General features: G+C 40.4%; 1 protein-coding gene across 1 annotated transcript in view; it reads right to left on the bottom strand.

Moving 5' to 3' along the window:
- LOC108797540 (uncharacterized protein C3orf67 homolog) overlaps positions 1-19,769 on the bottom strand; it is a 111,476-nt gene extending 91,707 nt beyond the window's left edge. Inside the window, exons 1-4 of the mRNA XM_018569152.1 lie at positions 19,698-19,769; positions 10,253-10,342; positions 8,639-8,732; positions 3,411-3,483 (exon numbers count right to left, since the gene is read on the bottom strand). Coding sequence (XP_018424654.1) covers positions 3,411-3,483; positions 8,639-8,732; positions 10,253-10,342; positions 19,698-19,718 — 278 coding nt within the window. The 5' untranslated portion in view covers positions 19,719-19,769. The remainder of the gene's footprint in view (positions 1-3,410; positions 3,484-8,638; positions 8,733-10,252; positions 10,343-19,697) is intronic.
- Positions 19,770-23,787: the final 4,018 nt, after the last annotated feature.

Below are 23,787 nucleotides of genomic sequence, written 5' to 3'. Positions count from 1 at the left end.
ACTTACTTCACACCGTGAGCTACTACATAAAAAATGTTCTCCAGTTTGTGGCGTTTTCAACCACTTTTTTTTACTGATTACCCGATTATTGCTTTTGAGATGATGTGAGATGCATCAAGCTATGCAGGTTTTCTCCTGAGGAACCCTTGTAATTTCAGATGAGAATAAACCTAATGAATTGCTAACCATCTAAAAGGGAGCAGCTATGTTTAAAGGACAATTATAGTCCCTTTTTTAGAAGTTTAAAGCCGAACTCCAGACGGATATAAAAGAAATGCTGCTAGCAGCTTGTTATAGGTGTACAGACCCAGAGTGGGTGAACTGAAGGACCCAGTACATAATTCCACCCAAAAAAAATTGCAAAATACATGGAGAGAGAAATAAAAAGAACTTAACCAGACTGTACAGTTGTGTGCTGTCTCTGGCAGCCGTGCTGCCCTAAGCTGTGGCCTGTGTTGGTCACACAGAAATCTGGCATAACATTTTAAAAACGCTATATATATTTATTGATTTTTGAAATGGATATTTGGGTTTTGAATTCCTATGCAAATCTATTAGAATGCAAAACCCACTTGAAGAGGTCAGCTGCAGGTCAAAAGAAGGCCAACCACAGATCAGAAGCAAGGCAATTGCAGGTCAGAATGAGGACAACTGCAGGTCAGAAGGAGAACAACTGCGGGTTGAAAGGAGGACAACTGCAAGTCAGAAGGAGGACAACTGCAGGTCAAATGGACATGCCAATGAATTCCAAAAGATCGCAGAAGCATCTCAAATTGATGTCATCAACACAAGCCCAAAGCACATCGATAAAGGCCCTAATAGTAGTTAATAACATTCAACTGGACTTGCTCTATAATTCTAAAGACATTTCACAATGCATCTAAGTGGTTTCCCCAATTCAAATGAGTAGTAGGAATCTTCCTTCACTATTTATAACCACATGGGTAATTCAGACACCTTATAGAATTACACTGGAATATGTTAAGCCAAATGCTAATTGAATTATGACGCACCTCAAACTAATGCCATAGACAAAAGCCCATTGATGAAGGCACTCGATCTTCCCGCAGTTCAGATTTAAGGCTGAAAGCCAGGCACATATAAAAGCACCATGAGGGGAATTTATCAAAATTAGCGCAGACAACTTCTAAGGCAGTTGCTCATGGCAACCAATCTGGTTCTATTTTTCATTTTCAAAGCTCAATTGAACAATCTTAAATAAGAAGCTGATTGGTTACTATGGGCAACTGCTCCAGATTCTAACTGCTCCAGTTTTAATAAATCCCCCTCTATATATTCTTGGAATAAAATAATATATTGCTTGAAAGCAGCTAGTGTAAGTACCTATATATGCCTTGGTATCAGCCTTTAGTGGGAGAGCAGGAGAAGGAGGAGTACTGAAAAGGAATATGTTGACAAGCCTACAGATCAGCGAGTTGAGCTCATCAGCCTCTTGTTCCGCCTTCACAGTCCAATCACAGGCTGGGGGTGGAGAGGTGACCTAGTTGTGCTGCTTAACTTCAGCAGAGAAATGTCAGGTCAGCAGCCTGGCTGTGCTGACTGGCAGGGCTTTGTGCATTTCAGGACTGGAAGAACAGAAATACCGCAGGTAGAACAACTCACAGATATGCATGCAACTGTGTACAGTATGTACAGTATTTAGTTGTTCGTCTGGAGTTCAGCTTCAGGAAAAAACACAAATGAATAAAAATAAAATGTTGTTAAAATAGAAACACGAAATAAACCTCACCTCCTGTTCCACCTTTTATGCCCTTTGTAAACTGCTTGTGTATACGCTGTGTGCTCAATTTATAATTTGGGACAATTTTGCTTTCTGTATTTTCTAAAAAGAGCAACGTTAATGTATTTATTGTGTCTAACAGTTTTCCTCTCACCCAGGAGTGAAAATTATTCCTTTTGATTACTTAATGGTTTCTAAATAATGAAAGTGTTATGTTAAGAAATAAGCAAACACTTTTTTTTTTAACTTGGACGCAGCAGCCCATGGGAACTCTTCTAATGCCCACTCAAAAATGGTGCTATAATATGCATGACAATGTTCAAAGCCCAATTCTAGACAAAAGTTATTCTTTAAAGAGACCCTGTCATCAGATTATTTATTTTAACAACAATCTTCTCAATACATTTTATATACAGATATACTGTATATGTATATATAAATATATATATATATATATATATAACATTTACCATACTTGAAATATTTGTGCAATGTTTAAACTGGTGGAAGGGTCTCTTTACAGGACACCTTTACCTCTAAATAAAGTATCCTTCCTCCCCATAGTCCTTCTAAGCTACTCCACACAAACTACTTACCCCTTTGGCAGTCTGCTCCATTACTAACTTCCTTTCTGTCAAAATTCTCTCCAGTGCTGGCTGCGCATGGGCACTGTACATCTCTGCAGTACATTCACAGTTTCTCATGTTTTTGCACTTTGAAAATATTGCAGTTACAGAACAATACTTGTTGAGCTGCTAGATATTTAGTGAGCTCCACACTTTCTGCAATGAGATGACAACTCTGCTTCTACTGCACTGAAATTCCAAGAAGTGTTTTTAGCCATTTCTGCTGTACTAAAGGATACTTCCTCCTATTTTATGGCAATAAGGAGAGGCAACAGGTGTCCTGTAGTCCAGCAGGGGAGAACCCAGGCAAGGCTGGCAACACAACTTTAGGGCAGCAGAGGCAGTGTGTTCTTACTGGGTTCCTGGCAACTTAACAGATATTTTTCTGGACTTGCAGCTTTTTTTAAAGAAACAAAACATGGGGAAATGTATATGCATGCAGAGAAGAACTGAATATATTTTTTTATTTAATAAAGACATATACTTTTAGGTTCTAACTTGATTTATATAATTGTGGAAGTAAGGAAGAACACAGTTTCTGCCAACAGCAACGCATGAAGTTTTTAACTATTATTTTGTTACGCTGCAGAAGAAAACTGGTAGTTGGCATATTGGTATTGGTATATTGGTATACTATTGGTGTATTAGTTGGCATATTTGTGGTTGTTATGGGCAAATCCATAATTTTTTAATTTCTTACCCCTTTTTAAAATGAATGTTTAGGAAGGCGAAATATGTCTATATGTTACATTCCATACCGAGACACGACTTTAACTCAGCCTGAGAAAGGATTATGTACTTTTGCCGTATGGTCTGTTTTGCTCATCTAAACAGATGGCATGTACATGGTATCCCTTGGGAAATCTCAGAATAAACTGATGCCTTGGAAATAACAATTAAATTAGCTTAATTACTTCATGTCGACTTGATAAGTCACTGTTTCTAATGCAAAATCTGCCAGTTGCAATTAATAGCTACTGGTACTAATTCAATTGATGAAGTGTCTCCTTTGTGGGAAGAATGAAGTTACTTCAGTGACTTACAGTAGTTCGGCAGAGAAGTCTTGTCCTAGTGGGATGTACAGCTGCAAGATCAGAAACCTCTGGATCAGTCCAACTGAGGATGATAAACAAGAGATAAAATAAACAATGCGTTCAGTGTTAATGTGATCAGCCTGAGTATGCAGTAATGTACGTTCAGAAGACTATTTTTAAGCAACAGATGTCTGTGCAAATCCAAAGGAATGTTTTAAAGCACAGCTGTGTTCATTGCAAGCATCCAGTCATGGTAATGAAAAAATGGTACTCAACATACAGTACAGTCTTACCTCCACTCTCTTGCTATAGCAGTTGCGCAATGTGAATAAAATATAACTGTGCAGTCCAATAAGCACCAGAGTTTGACCCAGCGCATTTGGTAATCTAACAGATTTGGTCAGACATGCCCTCTCCCATCCTCAGCATTACAGGTCTGTGTGAGGACACTTGTGATGATGAATGTGGCTGATATTCATTATTGCCAGCATAGACCACTGGAGAGGGAGAGCAGGAACTGCATTTCCAAAAAGACCATAAGGTAATTTGAGGCATTTCTAAGCAAAACTCAGTTAAAAATCATAATTTAGTCAAGTCAACACAGGACTATTAAGATGCATTTTTGCTTTGGGCAATGTTTTTTTTTTTTTTAAAAAGCCCCCCAGCAGATTTTTTAAATGAAAGCAAAAATACAACTGCTACACTCATCTTCTCTCTGACACTGTCCCCTGTGATAATTATTTTCTACCACTAGTTCTGCTTCCTCACTCTTCTGGGTTAAATGATGCCCAGAATCATTCAACCTGGAAGACTGAGGAAATAAAGTGAGTGCAGAGTGTTGTGGACCTGCTGCATACGGGGGCATCACCATGCACTCACATAACATTATCAGTTTAGCACTCCACATTATGAGCTCTGCTGTAGATGATCCAAAAGGGATCACATGAACGGTCTGAAGACATCTGTAAAAGGTAAGTATACAAAAAATACAGTGGGGGAAGAGGGAGCAATGGGGAGGGTGAAGTTGGGCTTTAAGACGGTCAAGCTCACCAAAAACCTGACCATGGCAAATAACAGTGGCACACAGGCCCCTGGCAGACATCGCAGGTAATCAATGATGATAGAAACATAGAAACAAGAGAGCTCCAGGTTCAGGCTTCACTACCTAGTGAGTTAGTAACTTGTACAAAACAAGCCCCGTAGATGAGATTCGTCCATATTAAGGGACAGTCAACCAATATCAATAGTCACTTTTAGGCTTCACTTTCTGATGAAGGATCAACTTTTTGTAAAGGATTATATTTTCTACTGAAACTAACAACCAAAAAAGGGACAACAAAAAAGGGTTACACTGTATTTGAACTAAAAAAAAGAACAAGAAAAGAGTTGAGAATAGGGTAAGAGCGTGTGTCCCTCTCAGGATAATTTGTGTTTCATGTGCGGTGCACACATACCTCAGTACATCGCACGTTACAAGATGTATCAAGAGCCATTTGAGATTATTATAGCACTTAAGATTCTGCAGACATAGAAGAAAAAAATATTGTAGTGACTGTCAGTCAGCAGTAAAAAGCCTGCTGTGGAGATTAAAACTATTCATGTATAATGAATCCTTTGTAAATGGAGACCCAATGCTGGTATGGTACTCTGTAAGTGAATAATATATCTAATCTATATCTACAGATATATATTTATTTGGTGCATTTGCCATTTGACTCACTGAAGGGAGGCAAAGAAAGTTTTTTGTTTACTTCTCTGAGTCTTATGTATCACATAGTAACTGGATTTGGAACTTGTTTAGAATGCCATAGAAGAGTTTTTAGTCATAGTTTAACCCTTTCCCTGCCACTGACGCAAGGCTTACGGCGGAACACAACTGCTTCCAGCTGGCCACGTCAGTAAGCCATACGTCAATGGCTCTCACCCATCTGCTATAAGCTCATGGTCGGCTGCAAAAAAGCCGCTGATGACAGCTATTAACAAAAAGTATACCCCCCGCCGGCACCGCCGCTGCACTCTGCAGTCTCTCCTTCCCGTCTTTTTCTCCTTGGACCCCCACTTCTCTCCCCCGCCTGTATGGGCTGAGTGTTTGTAAATAACTGGGGACATACTATGTGCCCCCAGTTATGATGAGCAGGAAGTGCGTTACATCACTTCCTGTTCATTCATGAGTTTCTGAATGGGTAGAAGCAGCTCACTACAGAGGCTTCTATCCATTCACAACTGGTTGATAGTAAACATTTTCTATCTCCAGTTTGTGAATGAATGGGAAGCCTCTGGGTGCTTTCCATTCATTCAGCCCTGAGGCTGCAGAAAAATAGATTGAAGACTCTATGTCCTCAATTTCTTTTTCTATTTCAAAAGGAAAATGTCAGGGGTCTATTTAGACCCTGATATTTCCCCGAAGCCCCCCCCCCCCAACTTTTAAAAATGTAATAAAAAAGAATAAAACACAACTCCCCTCACACACACACACATACACATGCAGTGCAGTACGTTGGTAAAATGCACCGTAGTGCTTGACTTTTTTTTCTTTTTAAAATAACATTGATTCAACTGTGTGGCAGCGCATGGCAAAGTCTTGTAATGCATTGCTATGGTACACTGTGTTCCGATTAAATGTATGTCTGTATTATTTTATCACAACACACACCAGCACAGCGCATAAAAGGTACTGCAGATTAGGTGTTACCACAACACAGATTTTTAACATAAATAGTTTTTTTACCTTTTCGCAAAAAGGCGGCATTTAAAATGTAATTAAATTGATGCTGACAGTGTCCTTCCTTCTGGAGGGTGGCTACTTTTGTTCCCCATGGTCCCTGTGTATGTTGTAAAGTAGTTACTACTCCAAGCTGATTGCTGAAGCTGACTGATTTAGATGATTCTATGTATAATGTAAAGCACTATATACATAAGTAATATGTAAATTCAGGAAATAAATAATGTAAAAAATTATATAACGACCAATGTATTAATGGGGACAAAAGGTTGCTGAGTGGTGGCAATTATCATTTTATAATGGAATTTGCATCATTAAGTATTAATATTCAGGAGCTGTGTTCCAGTTTTTAGTTGTAATATTGTATGATGGATGACAATGCGAGAATTTGGAGCGGGAACACTTTATATTAATGCTCGCAATAAACAAATTAAAGGCTCATTTATTGTAGGGATATATTAATTTACTATACAAAATTCTGCTGATAGAAATAATTGAAAATATGCTAGTAACTTCAGAATAATTAATCTTCAAGCCATTAGCACAAGATCATATTTTTAATCCATCTCTTATGTTATACTGTGCTTAGGCAGAAGAACTTTAAGACTTTTCTAAAAAGAGAAAACATCTTGGGTTTTATGTACCAAAATCTTTCATGTATTCTTTTTTTCAGAATGTATATCCCAAACTGTCTCAGTTAAGTGTAGTTGGCCCGTTAAAGTAGGTAAGGTTTGGCATTATGTTTTTAGTCAATCTAGGCAACTGCGCCATATGGAACAAGGGTGGAAATAATGTATTACTAACGGATGAAAGGTGTGCATGTTAGACTGCATGAACAATGTGCACAATCAAAATACTGAATGTTTTTGATGAAAGGAATCCCTGGCCTACATAGTAACAAGCTTTGGATTAGGTGCCCACAGAAATCCAGGTAAGATGCAACCAGAAGAATTTCAACAGCAGACAGGGCTGATGTTCTCATAAAACTGTGAGGCAGAAAACTAAAAGCAAGTAGACTGCGTCTCCTGAATGGATTGCCATTATTTTACTGGCTAATAGGATGGAATGTTGCACTATCTAGCACTGTAGAGTGCACTTGTTATTCCTCCAATAAAAAGTCAACTACATGCATCAATGTATTGGAAAAAATCTCTAGTGCTATAACCCTTAGACTTTCTGGTCAGATTCACAGTTCACTGCATCACCCCCTGTAACTTATGCAAATACTGACTTTTGGTGTTTACTGTATGGCAGCATTTAGGCACTCAATGATACACTCTAGGAGGTAGGCGAGGGGGCTTCTGCAGCATTTGCTGGGAATTCTGGAATTCTGGAATGAGTGGGGCCAACTAAGAAATCTAAAGTTGAGCTATGGCACTGGCGCCTCTGCAACTATCAACTTAGTCTTCCCTTAAGGTACACACAAAATGTGCTTTAAACTCATAAAGAGTAACAGAAGCCACTAAATATTTCCCTTGGCTGGAGAAATTGCAGACTCCAGATCCCATAGTGGATGGTCTCATGTCTAAATTTTTAGGTCACATGGTCACAACTTTTGGCCACATGATCTCTGCTGGAGTAGAGGGTCGGAATTCAGATTGCCTCATCCTCCCCTTCAGCAGTGAAGGTTTGTATTTCAAAACTTTTGTTAAGTATGATAACTTTTAGGAAGTGAGGTAGGAAGAGTACCAGGGAATCATATTTGACAACAAGTCCACTTAACAGCTGAGTTCCATCTTTGTGATACATGACATAACTTTTTTGTTTGTGGGTGCTTGCAATATGCTTTGCGCCTGTTTTTCAAACCTGCTTGCTAACATACAAGAACACAAGCTACATGAATGTTCTGTAGAAAACTGCAGACAGACTTGTATGGCAACCAGTACAACTTAACATTTTTCTCTTGGTATATGTAATTCTCTAACAAATCTGTATAGATATAAGGGAGTGGCTGATGGGTTAAAGCAGAACTCCAGAGAAAGCAATGGCTAACCCTTGTAGTGTTTCCCCTCTGCACAGCAAAGGTTAAATGTTCATTTTATCTAACAGTAGAAGAATAAGCAGAACAACCTTATTTGTTGTTCCTCCCACTTTCCAACACTCAGGGTATGTGGACAGAGCCTCAATGACTTCATGTACAGTGCAGAACCACTGGTCTTGCATTGTATGTGATGATGTTGGAGTACCTGGGAGCAGTCAAAAGGTGAAGAGAAGCGACTTTGGGGACCAGTCATGTTGTGCAAAGGAAGCCTGTGTGAGTGAGGAAAACAATGAGTATTTCTCCTTTTTCCTATATAGTAATCGTAGATAAAACAAGCATATAACCCTTGCAGCCCAGAGAGGAACGCACTGCAAGGCAGAACTTTTGCTTTTTCTAGAGTTCCACTTTAAGTAAATCTTGTTGTACTTTACAATATAATTTTTTTTTAGAAAAGATGGTGTTGTCCTGAGAATCAGGAGAGACAAGTAAGAGACAAGCACTGTCATGCACTTACGTTAAGTACAGGACACTTACGCATTTGTTTGCTCTCTTTTGGCAGCTGCATCTTGATAGTCTGGCTGCTTCCTTCAAGGACAAAGACAAAACTCTTCACTTCCTTATCAAAGCCCTTGAATCAAATTAATAAAAAAAATATAATAAATTAGCCATCAAATGTCATTAGAAAAAACACAGAGCAGAACCGATCAAAGAAGACGCTCTTTTTTCATCTTCCTAGAATACTAGACATTAATCCCACAGTGGTTCTGTAACAGATGATGAAGTACAGTACTCTTTTTTAAAACAGAAGGCTTTTACATGTCATCACTTCCATCGAAAATCCAAACATTAAGGGGTTTAGTCCTTATTTAAGACTAGTGGAAGGAGCCCTGGTAGTTAAGTGTGCACCAAGGACCATTGATTTATAGCAGGGGTAACCAAACTCCGGCCCTCCAGCTGTGGGGAAACTACAAATTCCATGATGCATCTCTCTCCGGGAGTCATGTATGTGGCTGTGAGAATCTTGCAATGCCTCATGGGATTTGTAGTTCCACCACAGCTGGAGGGCCGGAGTTTGGCTACCCCTGATTTATAGCATAGGTACAGTCCTAAAGTGTATGTCCAGCCAAAGCTTTTTATTAAAATTTTTGGATAGCGTGGGTAAGGATGTTTTTAAAGATCTTTTTTTCCATGTAGTAACATAGGAATACAACAACAAGGACTGCAGTTGGTACATACAGTGCTAATAAAAAAATAACACAAACAGACACATAATGCACTTACTCCTTTACACTTGTCCGGCAACCACCTTACTCCGTGAATGGGTAGGAATTAGAGAGACTTTCCATCACTTACTGTCTCACAGACAATGTTTTACCAGACAGGAAGTGAGGAAAAATCTACAACAGGAACTTGGGCAGTGATATATATTTTTACTGCTGCCTGTGTCGCATTCTGTCTGGTAAAACCTTTGTTACCAGGATAGCAAGGCAAGTGAGAAGATATTCCTCTAATTTATTCCACCAGTACCTGGCCGAAACCACATAATTAGTTTCAGATGGAATTACACTTTAGTTTAGGTAGGGCCAATTGATGCTAGGTAGTCAAAAAGAGTTGACTACTTAAATGTTAGTAGGCGCACCAGCAAAAGTAAATTTGAAAAATGCCAGGAGACTTCCAGTCCAGGCCTTTGGGAACAGGAAAGCCATTCCTTTCTTTTGGTTATGCGACAGAAGAAATGTGGGATACAACTTTATGCACATTCTATAATGCTGTTCACTAAGACTAAAGATAGCCACATACCTCAAGATTTTCCTTGTTCAGCCCCGTGGACTGAAAAAGAAAAAATAACTCAACGTCCCCACCCACGCTTAACAGTGTGGATGGAGGAATCTCCCCTGCTGGCTATTGTATTCGGATATTCCATTCCGCAACTGTTTGTATACCCATGTAGTGACTGCAGCTGATCAAAAGTTTTCCATCCGGCTCTTTTGACAAAAGGTAATTGAAAAATCAACTTTTGTCAAGCTAGGTGCTGCATCAGGGCCACCCATGGATCACAATCATGGTTCACCGATTCAGCAGGAAATGGTCAAAATGCAATCTGTGTATGGCCACCTTATACTAACTGATTTAGAAATAATTGATTACCTTCCAAATAGATGACTGACTTCCAAAGAGTTTCCATTTTGCCACAGGATCTTTACCTTGAGAACTGAAGATTTCAAAAAATGCTCCCCCCTAAAAGAGAACAGACAAAGATAATTCATAGGTAAATTTAAAACAAGGAAGTGCAGTTGAAAATAAAATACCTCCATTAAATCCAGTTATGCATGGAATTACAATACTTAAAGGAGAACTATGGGGTCAGTGTTTTTCCCCATAGTTCTCCTTGGGGTAACGGGAGGACACAAACTAGCATTCTCCCGTTACCCTAAGCTCAGTATACCGCAAGCTACAGCTCGCGGTATACTGAGACGCCGCACCTGGAGCGGATCCTGACGTAGCTGACGGGATCCGCCCAGCTGCGTGAGTGACAGCTGGCTCTGCCTATCTAGAGGCAGAGCCAGCTGTACCCGCCCCCTCCCCCGTCCGTTCCGCCAGTCAGCGCTGGCAGATCAGAGCGGGGAGAGGGGAATCCAGCCCCTCCCCCTGTCACGGCAGAGAGCCGTGACAGGATCGAGAGGTGAGGGAACCCAGTATGTGTTCCCTCACCTCCCGATCTACTGAGCCGACCAGTGACAGTCTCATTGTCACAGGTCGGCTTAGAACTATGAGGTGAGTGGAAATCACTCATCTCATAGTTCTCCTTTAAATGTGTTTTAAATACTGTATTATCTTAATCCATATATATGCTAGTCTCCTGAACATCAGCATTCACACTGGGAGGGGAAGCAATGTAAGCAGATGATCTAAGTAATGGAGCACGCTGATTGGAGATGACATTATGAGATAATCTGCCACCACCTATATATCCTACATAAAGCATTTCCTTTATTTAATTCCATGGTAGGGGTGCCCACCCATTTAGGTTAAAGTTCCCCATCTTTGGTCAACTTCTGTTGTCAACAGTGGAGCACATAGATGGCCTCATCAGTGAGCTGCTGTTCCTTCACTAACCAATCTCACTCCTGGCTAAGCTTTACTAGCTTTCTCTGCAGTTGAGTAATGGTTTGAACATGTATCATGTCTGACAAGTGATTCTTTAAAATAGAAAAATACCTGAAAAAAATTACAAAAGTTTTTTGCAGATTAATATGTAGTTCAACTGTGCATTTAGCTGTTTGCCTGCAAATATACTGTAAAGAAAGGATCTATCACTTTCCGACTAAACAGACTATATTATATTACTGTCCTTGAAGGAAGTGGTACATTTCTGAACAAAAAAGGCTACGAACAATTGACATGTTCTCTTCAGCGTGGAATGCTTATTGACATTCTTCAATTGAAGAGTCTTATTTGTGGAAACCTGCCAAGTGAAATGTACAAACTACAAATATTACTGAAGAGCCTGCAAGTATCTATTAAATTCTCCAGTTTTCCATGCACAGTGGAGCTGTTAAAATCTACCTCCTCATGCTTCCATTGGCCACTCAGATTCTAGATCTAGCATACATAAGGCTTAGCTCCAATGGGGCTCTCATGTTGATAGCATAGGAAGTTTCCAGGCTTACCAAAAATGTATTGGAAAGGTGCCCTTCACCAATATTGATAGTTTGTACACTTGATTTATGTAACAGGTTCCCTTTTGAGTATTTGAAGCAAGAATTATCATTGGCGCCCATAGAATTCACTTAAGTTTTTTCATTTTTCCATTTTCACTGGCTGGGTGACACACAGAGCCTGATTGGTTCCTGAAGGTAGCTGGTCTTATTGGACACACCTTAATGTAAGAGGCCCTGAGTGCAAGGGATTGGTTGATGCAACAGGTAAATGGTTCAAAGATATGTATTTCTGCAGTTTAGATGATTGTTCGAGTTCTACAGTATTTCAGGAACATTGAGTAGTAGGACTTCTTCCACATGAATAGCAGTTCACTGGCTGGATTCATTTGTTGCCTAGGATTGTAATGGCCTGGCCAGGAAGGGGGTGTAAACACCTGGTCTTGAAGTGGTTAAAGCTATTCTCCAGGCAGATGTATAAAGAAAACTATTATTTAACAGTTTTGTATTAATTTAAAATTGTTAAAGTGAGCAAAGGTATGAGCACCTCAGTCTGTGTTAGGGAACCGATAAACCAAAAACTTAAAGTGCAGGTTTAAAAAAATAAAAAGAGTTTATTAAAAACTACAATAAACATTAATGGCAAAAAAACAGTAAAAACTACAATAAACATTTATGGCAAAAAACAATGGAGAAAGTCCAGGACGTTGTCAGTGCAGAGCCAGAGGTCAGATGCCAAAGCGGGTAGTCAGCCGAACCAGGTCAGGGAACAATGAGAGCAGGATGAATGGAAACAATAGTCAGAGTCAGTAACCAGGAGATCAGTCAGTCAGAGCCAGGGTCATACATGGAGAACAGGAACAACTGCAGAGCACTTGGTAGATGAGAATACACGCAAGGGCAAAGACTGAATGGACAAGCGGATGGTTAAATAAAGAGCTGGTGTTTGCTTCATCACTCTGAGACAGGAATATTGCAGACATTTTGTCAATAGTTGCAGAATGATGATGTTAACGGGTTTGATCATAAAGGGCGCCAAAGCGGAACAATCAGTGTCAGAAGCACTGGAGTGCACAAGCAACTGCACAAGGGTAAGAAACCTTGACAGTCTATTGCTGCTTTCCTCGATGTCTAATCACACACTAGAGATGGAGAAGTGACCTGGTTGTGCTGCCTGCTAGTGCTAAGAAGGGTAATAGGAGGCTTTAGACTTTATACTGGTACTGCTGCCCGTACCTCTGATCTCACTTGCAGAGCAATGGCCTTTTTATATTCCACACACTTGCCAAATGCATGGTCCCCCACTGCATGCTGTGGTTCCTCCCACCAGCTCCACCTCACTTCAAGACACACTAGTGACTTAAGGTTCAGCAGAAGAAACCACAGCAAGGAGTGGGAGACTCAGGTACCTGACACTCCTAGAATGTTAAATATAAAAATTATTTAGGAGGCCACAGCTCTTAAACATAGGGAAGATCTGTGGGGCAGGTGTACATGAGCCTTCTTACTTTGCAGGTGGTGCAACATTATTTTCCCCTGTTGACAAGTCATTTTAACAACGCCTCTTTAATTCCTGTCACATTTAAGAAGCTTGGATATATTTTCTCTTTCAGACCAGTTGGCCTTTATCACTCTTACATTTTACACTGCAGCTTCGATAAAGACAACAGCATAATTGTATGTGATGGCAAATAAAAATATCTGTTAGGAAAAAATGAGGCACATTATCACAGCAGGGGCCACTAATCTGCAGGACAGGCTCTTCGAGAAGATCACACGGCTTGCTGCAATTTAGACTGTGAAGGGGTGAGATTTTCACAGCAAAAGCTGCTATAAAAAGGAAATTGGGGATATTACACAGGAACCTCCTGGCTCCTATAACATCTGGGAATGCTGGCTGGCAACCGCATTGTTGGCTGTGAAGGGATTCAGGTGTAGAACTTAGCTAGCAGCCAACTCTATATAGCAAAATATGTTAACCTCAAGTGCCCCCAAATATTTTATGCATCCTTAGAGGACCAAAAGTGACATTCACTAATAGCTACAGCTACATAAAGTTTGGGCATTAGATCTGATGTAGCTTAAACTCTCTCATCAGAGAATTATACTAGCTAACATTGTTGAGCACTCCAAAAAAAATTGTTGACTGGCTGTCACTCACTTAAGAACTTTGACACGGTTATTCTTATAAGGGTGAAGAGTTTGGAGAAGGCAGGAGAGGTGAACAATCTAGGCCAAAATAGCTGATTTGGAAAGATTCTCCAATTCAACTCACTTTCCAGTTCAGCTATGTTGTCCTAGATTGTTCACTTCTACTGCCTTCTCCAAACTTTTCACCCTTTTGTGAATAACCCTTTGAGTCACAAACCTGGAAGCCCATCTCCAGCTTCAGATTTCATTCACAGATTTAGTCATGGTAATAATTGATAATAGCAAAACTTACCATTCATTGTCATAAATAGGTACCAATCCATGTTTGTATTGAATGACATCCAAGCCCTTTCTGTTTAGCCAGACAGTCATGACCACACCCCCTGTAAGAGGTACCATCATTACGGCCACACACATCACCATCTTCCAAGAACCTAGAGCTCAGCAATGTATGCAGGGAGTTGATGTCCCATAGAGACAGGAAGGTGTGCAAGGAGCAGGAAGGTTGTTTTAGAAGTTTTAGTAGATCCTGGAATCAAACTTTAAAGCACAGTACATGTAAACCTTTAAAGCAGAATTCTCCCAGCCCTTCTCCCTTGCCCCTCAATACACATAGCTGGGTCCCCCCACCTGCAGGTCTGTACTTATCTCCTCCAACAGTTGCGGCCTCCTGTGATGCTTGCAGCCCAGCTGGTAAAAATCTATTTGGGGATGCCAGTATCTGTGCTCTAACATCCCATAGACTTGAATGGCACTTACCTGTATGGCAAGAGCACCAGGTTTTTACTGGCCAGGCTGCAGAAATCACAGGATGCTGTAACCAACAAAGGAGGTAAGTACAGAGCTGTGGGGTGCGTGGGCAGCTCCATGTATCAAAGGGGGCTAAGGAAGGGGGCTTTACGGGTGTACATGTACTTTAACTTTGACTTTCCTAATCTGTAAGTCAGAATACTTTGATCGGAGTATTAAAACCAGTGGGTCAGCATTAGGGTTGCACAGATACCAAGTACAGTACTCGGTACAAGTACGAGTACATGTACCGATACTTTTGAGCTCCAAGACTAGACTAGAGAAAAATTAAAAAATTAGGAGGCAGCTGTCATTTGTAAGGAGCACACGGAGCTCCTGGGATTTGTACATCTCTGTTTTAATGTACGATTTTGTTTTTATGAATATAAATATAGGGATACACAGATACCAGTTTTGTGAGTACGAGTACTGGTACTTGCCGAGTACTTACAAGTACGAGTACTGATACATTTTTGTTTATTGTCATGTGACAGTTTTTCTAAAACAATACAGACTAATGATTTCAGGACAGTGGTGGAGTGCCAAAGCCATGTCCCAGCTGCAACCGCTGCAACCCTGGTAGTTCTCATGAAAATGCCAAGTATCTGCACTGGTACTCGAAAAGTATCTGTGCATCCCTAGTCAGCGTGACACCCAGGCAAATAGCATTTGTAGAAATAGCTCAGCCATGCTTGTCTTCCTATTTCTATTTAGGACAGGTTTCCTTTACCTGTTTTTGGCATTAGGTTAAGTTGTCTAGGAGCTTCTGATATCCTTATTATTGGTTGCCATCTCGTTCTAATCAAATTCCTCAGAATGCTGTAATACTTCTAGATACAAAAGGCCATTTAGCCTCTGAATCCTTGCAATTCATTGAGGGTCCTGTTACCCAGTCCAACACAAGCTTCCAAAGTCCAATGAAGGGGGATGTTTGCAACCCCCGAAATGCATTGGGTATTACATCTTGTGTCGTCTCAATTAAGGACTGAATAACATATCTCTGGACTCTATGAAAACGGGTGTAGCACTCAATTTGTGCTCCCAGATGTTTTGCTTTCTCAGTCCACCCTCATTGCAGATTTAGAGGATGTCTACACACCTTCTTCTTTGTTTTTTTGGTTTTAAGGTGTGCGTAGTTAGTGTTCGTGTGTCATTTTCCCCACAAATGGTCATAGTCTGTGTGCTGCCACTATAGTTGTAAAAAAATGGCACAATCCATAGTCATAGTTATTGTTCACAATAATTTGAAATGAGAATTTATATTGTTTATTTTCCTTAAGCCATTTAGTCATTGATATTGTATAGCTAATTAATATACTGACATCTTGTGGACATTCTGTTTTTCTGTGTGCCCTCCTATCTATGATGTATTTCCCCTTTCTTTATGAGACCAGTTGTTTGTTTAGTGTCATGGCTGAGAGTAACATGACCACATGTTAATCTGCATTGCATGCTTGGAAACATTACTATCTCCGACCTTCAAATATCATCTATTCATTCATCTGCTGTATCCTGTTGTCTGCTGTAACCCTGCCGCAAGCAATAAAGCACTTTCAGGAATGAAAATGTATTTGGTGCGTTCAGCTATCTGATAAGGAATGTCCTCAGCGATTATATCTGCTTATACAGGCCAGGTATAGAGGTCTCAGCAAGGGTTAAATCGCCAATACAACAATCGGAGTCAGAATAATCTGTGAATCCAAAGGCAGTCCTTTGAGAAAAGCAGACTGGGAGGGGGGTTGTCTCTCCTTTGAGTCATTTAGCTCTGTGTAGTTAAGTTGCTGCTTTGAGGCTTTCTTCATAATACAGGCTATTTAGAGTAAAGTAATAAAGTCAGCCTGCTAATAAAGGCCGAGTTATCCTATGCTCCACACGCTGGTTACATATTACTGTACATTTATACAAACTTCAAATAAGTTTGTATAAATGTACAAATAAGGCTAACGGATATAAAAAGGAAAACATTTTTTTAAAATGTATTTTGTATTCCTGACTGTAGCAAATACAATTTAGACAACACTACACATCCTTTTAAAGTGTAAAGAAAGTGGAAATTCAATAGACGGGGCGGGGAGATGTCAGTAAAGGATAAAAGACTAAAAAATCAGAAATAGGAAACATTGCCACTAACAGCAATAAGTAAAAAGCCGAATGTGTTGAACTGGTAGCCTCTAAAGCATCATAATCATTTTCAAAAGTGAATGTAAATCGCCCAAACAGTTCTACCTCAAATATTTCTTATTATACTCCGCTATCCAAAAATACGCACACAACGTATTAAACAAACACAACATGTTTACCCCTCTAACGACACAAGCGTGAGTCTTACCGCTCTGACATATTCGGTATGAAAACAAAAATTAAATATTCACCAAAAGCAACTCTTGCTCACAGATTCAGATAATTTTTTGTCGAATTATTATCCTTCTGTGCCAGAGGCAGTGAGCGCTTATTGGGCAAAGGCATCACTAACGACAGCGCGGCTTATTCCTTCCTGGTTATTTCACCTGTGTCCGATGGCTGTACTGTTTTTATGAACTTTAAAAACAAAATAGATGTTTTTCTGTTTGTGTAATCGCTCAAAGCAATTCTCTGCAGTGGTCCAGTGATTTTAAGAATATTCACCTTGCTTTGAGTCACAGGCACCTCTGAATTGCATCTATCAATACCATTTTCTGCTTCGAGGTCTTCTATAAAATAATCACTGTTATATGTAGGATGCTTTTTTGCATTTTGAAAATCCTTGTTTACAGTACATCCATTTGTTGTGTATATTTTTTTTTGACGTTTTTTGTGTCTACAGTTGCCCATAATATAAATATATTATAGGGTATATAGGGTAACATAACATTTTAAGTGTATTTAAAGGAAAACTCCTGTAACAAATGTTATTAACCCTTTACGTGGGGTTACCCCCCTAAGGCAAGGGTTAACTGCTCAATAAAAAAAGTTATACTCACCTAAACCCCCGAGCCGGAAGACCAGTCCCTAGAGAGTTTCTCTCCCTCCTCTTCAGCGGTCTAGGAATCCTTGAGTCTTCACATCCAACACAGTGTATAGGATCTGAGGACACTGAGGGACATATCATTGCTGCAGCAGAGAGGAGAGAGGCTGGAGGTAGCGCTGCCGGCTCAGAGGATTGAGTGTAACTTTTTTTTTTTTACCCTAGGCTTAAAAAAACAGTTAAAGGAGATATAAGGGGTGAGTGATTTACACTCCTCCTCATAGTTGGAGCCGCCCTGTTATATTTAAAATGTCACACGTTGGCTCTATTGATCAGGAAGTGAGTGAACACATACCGTCGCTCGCTCACTTACCAATCATCTCCCTGCAGAGAGCGGTGACTACCGGTCTCTGCTCCCTGCACAGATTCCCCCCTCCCCTCTCCGATCCTTCAGGGCTGAGTGGAGGAACGGATGGGGGAGGGGGCGGGCACAGCTGGCTCTGCCTCTAGATAGGCAGAGCCCGCTGTCAAAACCGCCAGCTGGGTGGATCTCAACATTATTTTCGGGATCCGTCCTGGCTGCAAGGCTCTCAGTATATAGCTCACAATAGCCCACTATATACTGAGTTTTGGGTCACGGGAGGAGGTTAGTATATGTCCTCCCATCACCCTAAAGAGAACGATAGGATAAAAAGGTTACCCCATAGTTCTCCTTTAACCCATGAAGTGTGGGGGTAGTCCCAATGCAAAGGTTAATAACATTTCGGCCTGGAGTTCTTCTCTAAATGATAGGATGCCCGCTTCCACACAAAGATGGTGTTGCCATAAGGTGATACTCATTTGTACAGGACAGCTGTTGGGTTGTATGGCCCACCAATCAAGATCTACAGATAAGGAAAGGAACAAGCTTCACAGTTACCTGAGCTGTAGAGAGCTATGTGACTTCACTGAACTGCCTGCCTTCTATTCTTATCTGCTGACGTTTATGGCTGTGTACCATCACGTTAAAAATAAATAAGAACTAAACCAGGAGGAATGTTTTAACTGTGGGGGGTGAGCAAGAGAGGAACAATCTGATAGGGGAGAGGCGACCAGGGAGAACAGAAGCAGAAAGGTGCAGATGGAAACGTTTTCGGGTATACTTGTACCTCCATCTGCACCTTACTGCTTCTGTTCTCCATGGTTTTCTTATATAGGAGCAACTGACTTTGTTTTCACTTATACAGGAGCACTCACATTGGCTCATGTACATGTGTAACACAACTGTGCTCCGGATCAACAATGAGGAATACTGCACAGCGGACCCACACACTGAGCACTGATGGGTTGTGTGTTGGGCACCAGTCTTGTATGGGTATGCACCGCCACGCCCCCTCCCGCCCCTGAATGCAGGTGTTTTTTCATTGGTAGATCTCAATGAGCTCGTCATTTGAAAAGTAGATCTCCAGACGAAAAATAGTGGGCGCCCCTGGGTTAGACAGTGCTGGCTGCAAGGTTGAGGGTTGCACTATGCCACATTGGTGTCGAGTGAAGGAGCAGACCAGGAAGTGAGCATGGCAATACTAGTGGAGGCCTGATGACTCGGACATAATGGTATTACTGTTACAAGACCTTATAGTATCATTTGGACATGGAACGACCCTCCTAGGAAGGTGATGTGCTAACCCATGAGCTTTTGAGAAATGAGTGCTGTTCTCCCATCCTTGACTGTGCCCCACTTATCCTGACCAATGGCACACCACTACCTCTGCAATCACATGCAGTATATTTCTTCTGTACATTTTACTGATGCCCCATCATCGCTGGCATCTTCCTGGATAGTGCCATAGAAATCCTTATGCTAACAGATCCAATGACTTTCTTCCTTTACAGTGCCAGTATTGCCACCTCTGCACAAATCCACTGACGCAGTGCCACCTAATTTTTATCTTTTTAAAATGTTGTCATTTAAATTAAAGCAAATCTGACAGGAGAGGAAAATGACATCTGCGTTCCCTGACCTCTCTCCTTCTAAAAATGCTTTCTTTATATACTGTAAGCTTTCTCATACCTGATATTCATTTTTGAACATGACAATGCTTCCACCAGCAACTATCTGCAGTTTTCACTTCAAGAAATGATTATATCTGAAAAATAAACACAATTCCTCATTATTTACAATGGAAGCGCTGCCTGCATCATATACAATACTTATAATAATACCTAAGCCATATATTTCTTCAGGCATAACTGAATTGATTTGTGCGATGTGGAAAAATACATTCTAGTTATAATGAAATCACCCGATAATAAGCTGAGCTGTCAAACAAAATGGTGGCACTGTCTGGTGTCCACAAGAAAACAAGTTTTAAGAATATGGGGGGAATATGGGGGGAATTTATCAAAACTGGAGCAGGCAGAATCTGGAGCAGTTGCCCATGGCAACCAATCACCATCTCTCTTCAGTTTGCTCAGGTAAGATTTGCAAATGAGACAGAGAAGCTGATTGGTTGAGTGCAAATCTGCTCCAGATTTTGTCTGCTCCAGTTTTGACAAATTCCCCTCATTGTGTTTTGTCTGATGGCTTGCTTGCCTGTCTATCTGTCTATTTCTATTTCACAATACATTTACTAGTGTCATGTATTATCTTAATTCACATTTAGGACAAGCTGACATCTGCCTGCATGCAGAAATGAGGGTTCATAACACAAGTTTCTGGATGCATTATCACATGTGCTTATGTGCCCCGATGATCAATTTCTAGTGCAAGTTACTGTGTGGTTCCTGTGTTTTGTGTCATTTTGCATTAAAATTTGGAAGAAAAAAAACTTCACCTCACTGTTCATTCACTCACATTCACGCTTGCTAAGTAATGTGTAAGTGTAACATTTGCTAGTATTTATTCCATCTTGCAGGCATCCCCTGACAATAACTCCATTGATAACATCTTTGTCCAGGCATCATTCTCCAGAGTCAGCATCTACTTCCTGGACTGTCATGTAAATCTCAGGCTCCATTCACACATGAGCGGTTTTCACCGCATATTTGGCCTTACAAATACGCACAGAGCCGCTCTAAACATAAAAAACAATGGGGGGAATTTATCAAAACTGGAGCAGCAGAATCTGGAACAGTTGCCTATGTCAACCAATCAGTTTCTCTCTTCAGTTTGCTCAGTTAAGGTTTGGAAATTAAAGGTAGATGCTGATTGGCTGCCATGCACAGCTGCTCTAGATTTTGTCTGCTCCAGTTTTGATAAATTCCCTGCATTGCATTTTAATGTGCATTGTTCACACTATTGTGGGGACCGTGCGATACAAAACCACGCGCCCCGTAAAATAGTTCAATCGCGATTTCAGGGGCGTATTCCGCTTGTTCGCGGCTATAGTAATAGCCGCAAATGAGTGGAATCCGTGCAGTTGTAAAGATTTTAGCGTTTTCGTGACATGCGGTCTTCCACGCGGAAACCGTGATCCCTGCTGGCTTCTACACCACTCCCTCCAGTCTGTCTCCTCCTCCACTCCAACGATGCTATGTCCCCTGACGTCCTCACGTCTATTAGACATGTAAGCTGTGGAAAAAGTCTGTTCGGATATTTAATTGTATCGGAATTTGGGAACCAAAATTCAATTCTGGTTTCGGATTTGGACGAAATGCGAAATTTCGTTTGTTTCGGATGAGTTCACGAATATTCATTGCGAATACCACAGAAAACCATATACAGATACGAATCTCCTAGACCCGAATGCCTGTGAGCCATATACATACATTACTAAAGCTGAGGCTCTCAGACCCAAATGGCATTCGGGTGCTCCCAAATGCAATTCGGAAATTTGGATCCCGAATGCCATTCGGGTCTAGGAGATTCAGCTTTAGTATTGTATATACTGTATATGGCTCCCACGTTGCCGTAATAAAAATTAATGTTCAGACCCATTCGGATGCATGAAACCGAAAAACACATCTGATTGGCCAGCAAAGTCACATGTCCGATTCAGTTTAGTTTTTGAACGAAATACGGACGAGATCCATAATTCGAAAACGGAAATTCGGACTCGGACACATTCGGATGCATTGGGATTGGGAAATTCAAAAGTGTCCGAATGTCCAAATTTTGGAGAATTTGTCCAAATTATGATTCTGAACTAAACAAATCACACATGTCTAACGTCTATAAACTGTATTCAATGCAATGACTCACTGGACCTTAGACTGCTGAAGTAGAGGGGGAGCGAGGCTGAAAGGACCAGTCTAAGAGCAATCCTGGATTGTGGTTCTGGTGAGTATAACTTTGTTATTTTAGCTCCCTAAACAAAACAAGCACTTAACCCTTGCAGTCTGGGGGTAGCCCCACTTCAAATGTTAAGATTTGATTTGCCTAAAGTTCTGTTTTAAGGGGACTAATGTGTTTTGTTTTACAGACACATAAAAATCCACTGAACAAAAAATTCCTTCCTCCGCTCCCCAGTTGCCAATTCGTTGACTATTCTATAATCGAGAACATCTAACCTAACATTTCCACGCACGGGAATTGCGTAATGGTAACAGAATTTCTTCTTTTTTTCTGGAATTATTCGTTTTATGAACTAAGCAATTTTCAAAAATGATCAAGGTACTTAAATAGTTCACTGCTTGGCAAATGATGGATGAAATTATTATTGGGTGTCTGTAATTAGAAAGCATAACTGCGTGACTGTCTGTCATAACCACAAGAATGATTTATATTCTAATAAGCGTTTTCATGTAATGTGCGAGATCAATTACATAATGATCTGCACTGAGCTCTTTCCGTGTGAAGTTTGCCTGAAGTTTTAATCCTCTTGCACTTCAAGGTAAAATGGATACAATTTTGAAATGGCTGAAATTTATTAGCCCTGTTTTGCATTGATCCATTTAGTAGATACCGGTGAGGGTCTTATCTTGACTGTGCACTGTCCTAGCTAGATGCATAAGTCAATTATTGGCCATCGATTCATCTGGATGCTTGCATCTGTTAGTCATGCCTGGTCAATCTACTCTTTCAGGCTCATAAATCTATTAGCTATGCCTTAGCTATCCATCTTTTACTTGTCATTTATCTGTTAATTACAGCTAATCCATCTGTCTTTCTAAATACATTTAGAATACATTGAATGTCTATTTACATTTTATTTATGGTGCTAGACTTTGCAGATCTTGCAGGAAAATTTAATTAAACATAAAAAATATTTTTTTTTAACATGGAGGAAACAGAAAACTCCTCAAAACCTGCAGGATTTTTCAACAGTCTGCAAGATATTGATGATTAAAAGTGAACATCCAGATTTACTGAGATAAATGTCCTTGGTCATTGGTATATACGGCGATGAGAAAAAGTAACTACACTCAAGTCACACAACACAAATGCAGCAAGCAATGATTAAAAAAATACCTGATTTGAATCCCATTGAAATGTTGTGGAGAGGGATTTGAAAAGGGCAGCCCATGCAAGAAAAGGGTGTACTTACTTTTTCCACAGTTGATATTTTTGTTAAAAAGGCCAATTGTCCTTGTGTTTTTATTAAATTATCACCTTTACGGACTGTGTCAGAAACGAATGTTTCCCTTAAAAAAGAGCTCTTGGCAAAACTTTTATTAACCCTTGCATTGGAGCTACTCCCGCACTGCAAGTGTTAATTGCACATTTTTGTCTAGGTACTAAAAGAAAAAATCTTATACCTGCCCAATCCTCGGAGCTCGAATGCTCTTAGACCGATCCCTTCCGCCTCACTCCCCCTCCACTGCAGCTGTCTATAGAGCCATCATGTCCATTACACTGTGAATTGGACATGCCATTGCTTCAGTGTAGGAGGAGACAGGCTGGAGGGAGCGCTGTGGACGCCACCTTCGAGGTTTGGGTGAGTATAACTTTTTTATTTTAGCACCTAGACAAAAACGAGCAGCTAACCCTTCTAGTGCGGGGGTAGTCCCACTATAAGGGTTCATTAAAGTTTTGCCTGGAGTTCTTTCAATTCATCAATTTTAGCTAATTGTACTTGTTTTTTTACATTACTGTATTGCAAGAATTTTTAGCAAACCTTATTGAAGATGGTTATGTGCTTCTGTTCTCTAGACACTGATGTAAGCCTTTCAAGTCCTAATCACATGACTAACTTCAATATTTATAAAAGCAAGAGCCCCAC

This window comes from Nanorana parkeri, unplaced genomic scaffold (assembly GCF_000935625.1).
Source record: "Nanorana parkeri isolate BGI_ZX_2015 unplaced genomic scaffold, ASM93562v1 scaffold1292, whole genome shotgun sequence".
In the NCBI taxonomy this organism is placed as follows: domain Eukaryota; kingdom Metazoa; phylum Chordata; class Amphibia; order Anura; family Dicroglossidae; genus Nanorana; species Nanorana parkeri.
The sequence above is the reverse complement of the archived record's forward strand: the minus strand, read 5'-3'. Positions and strand labels throughout refer to the sequence as shown.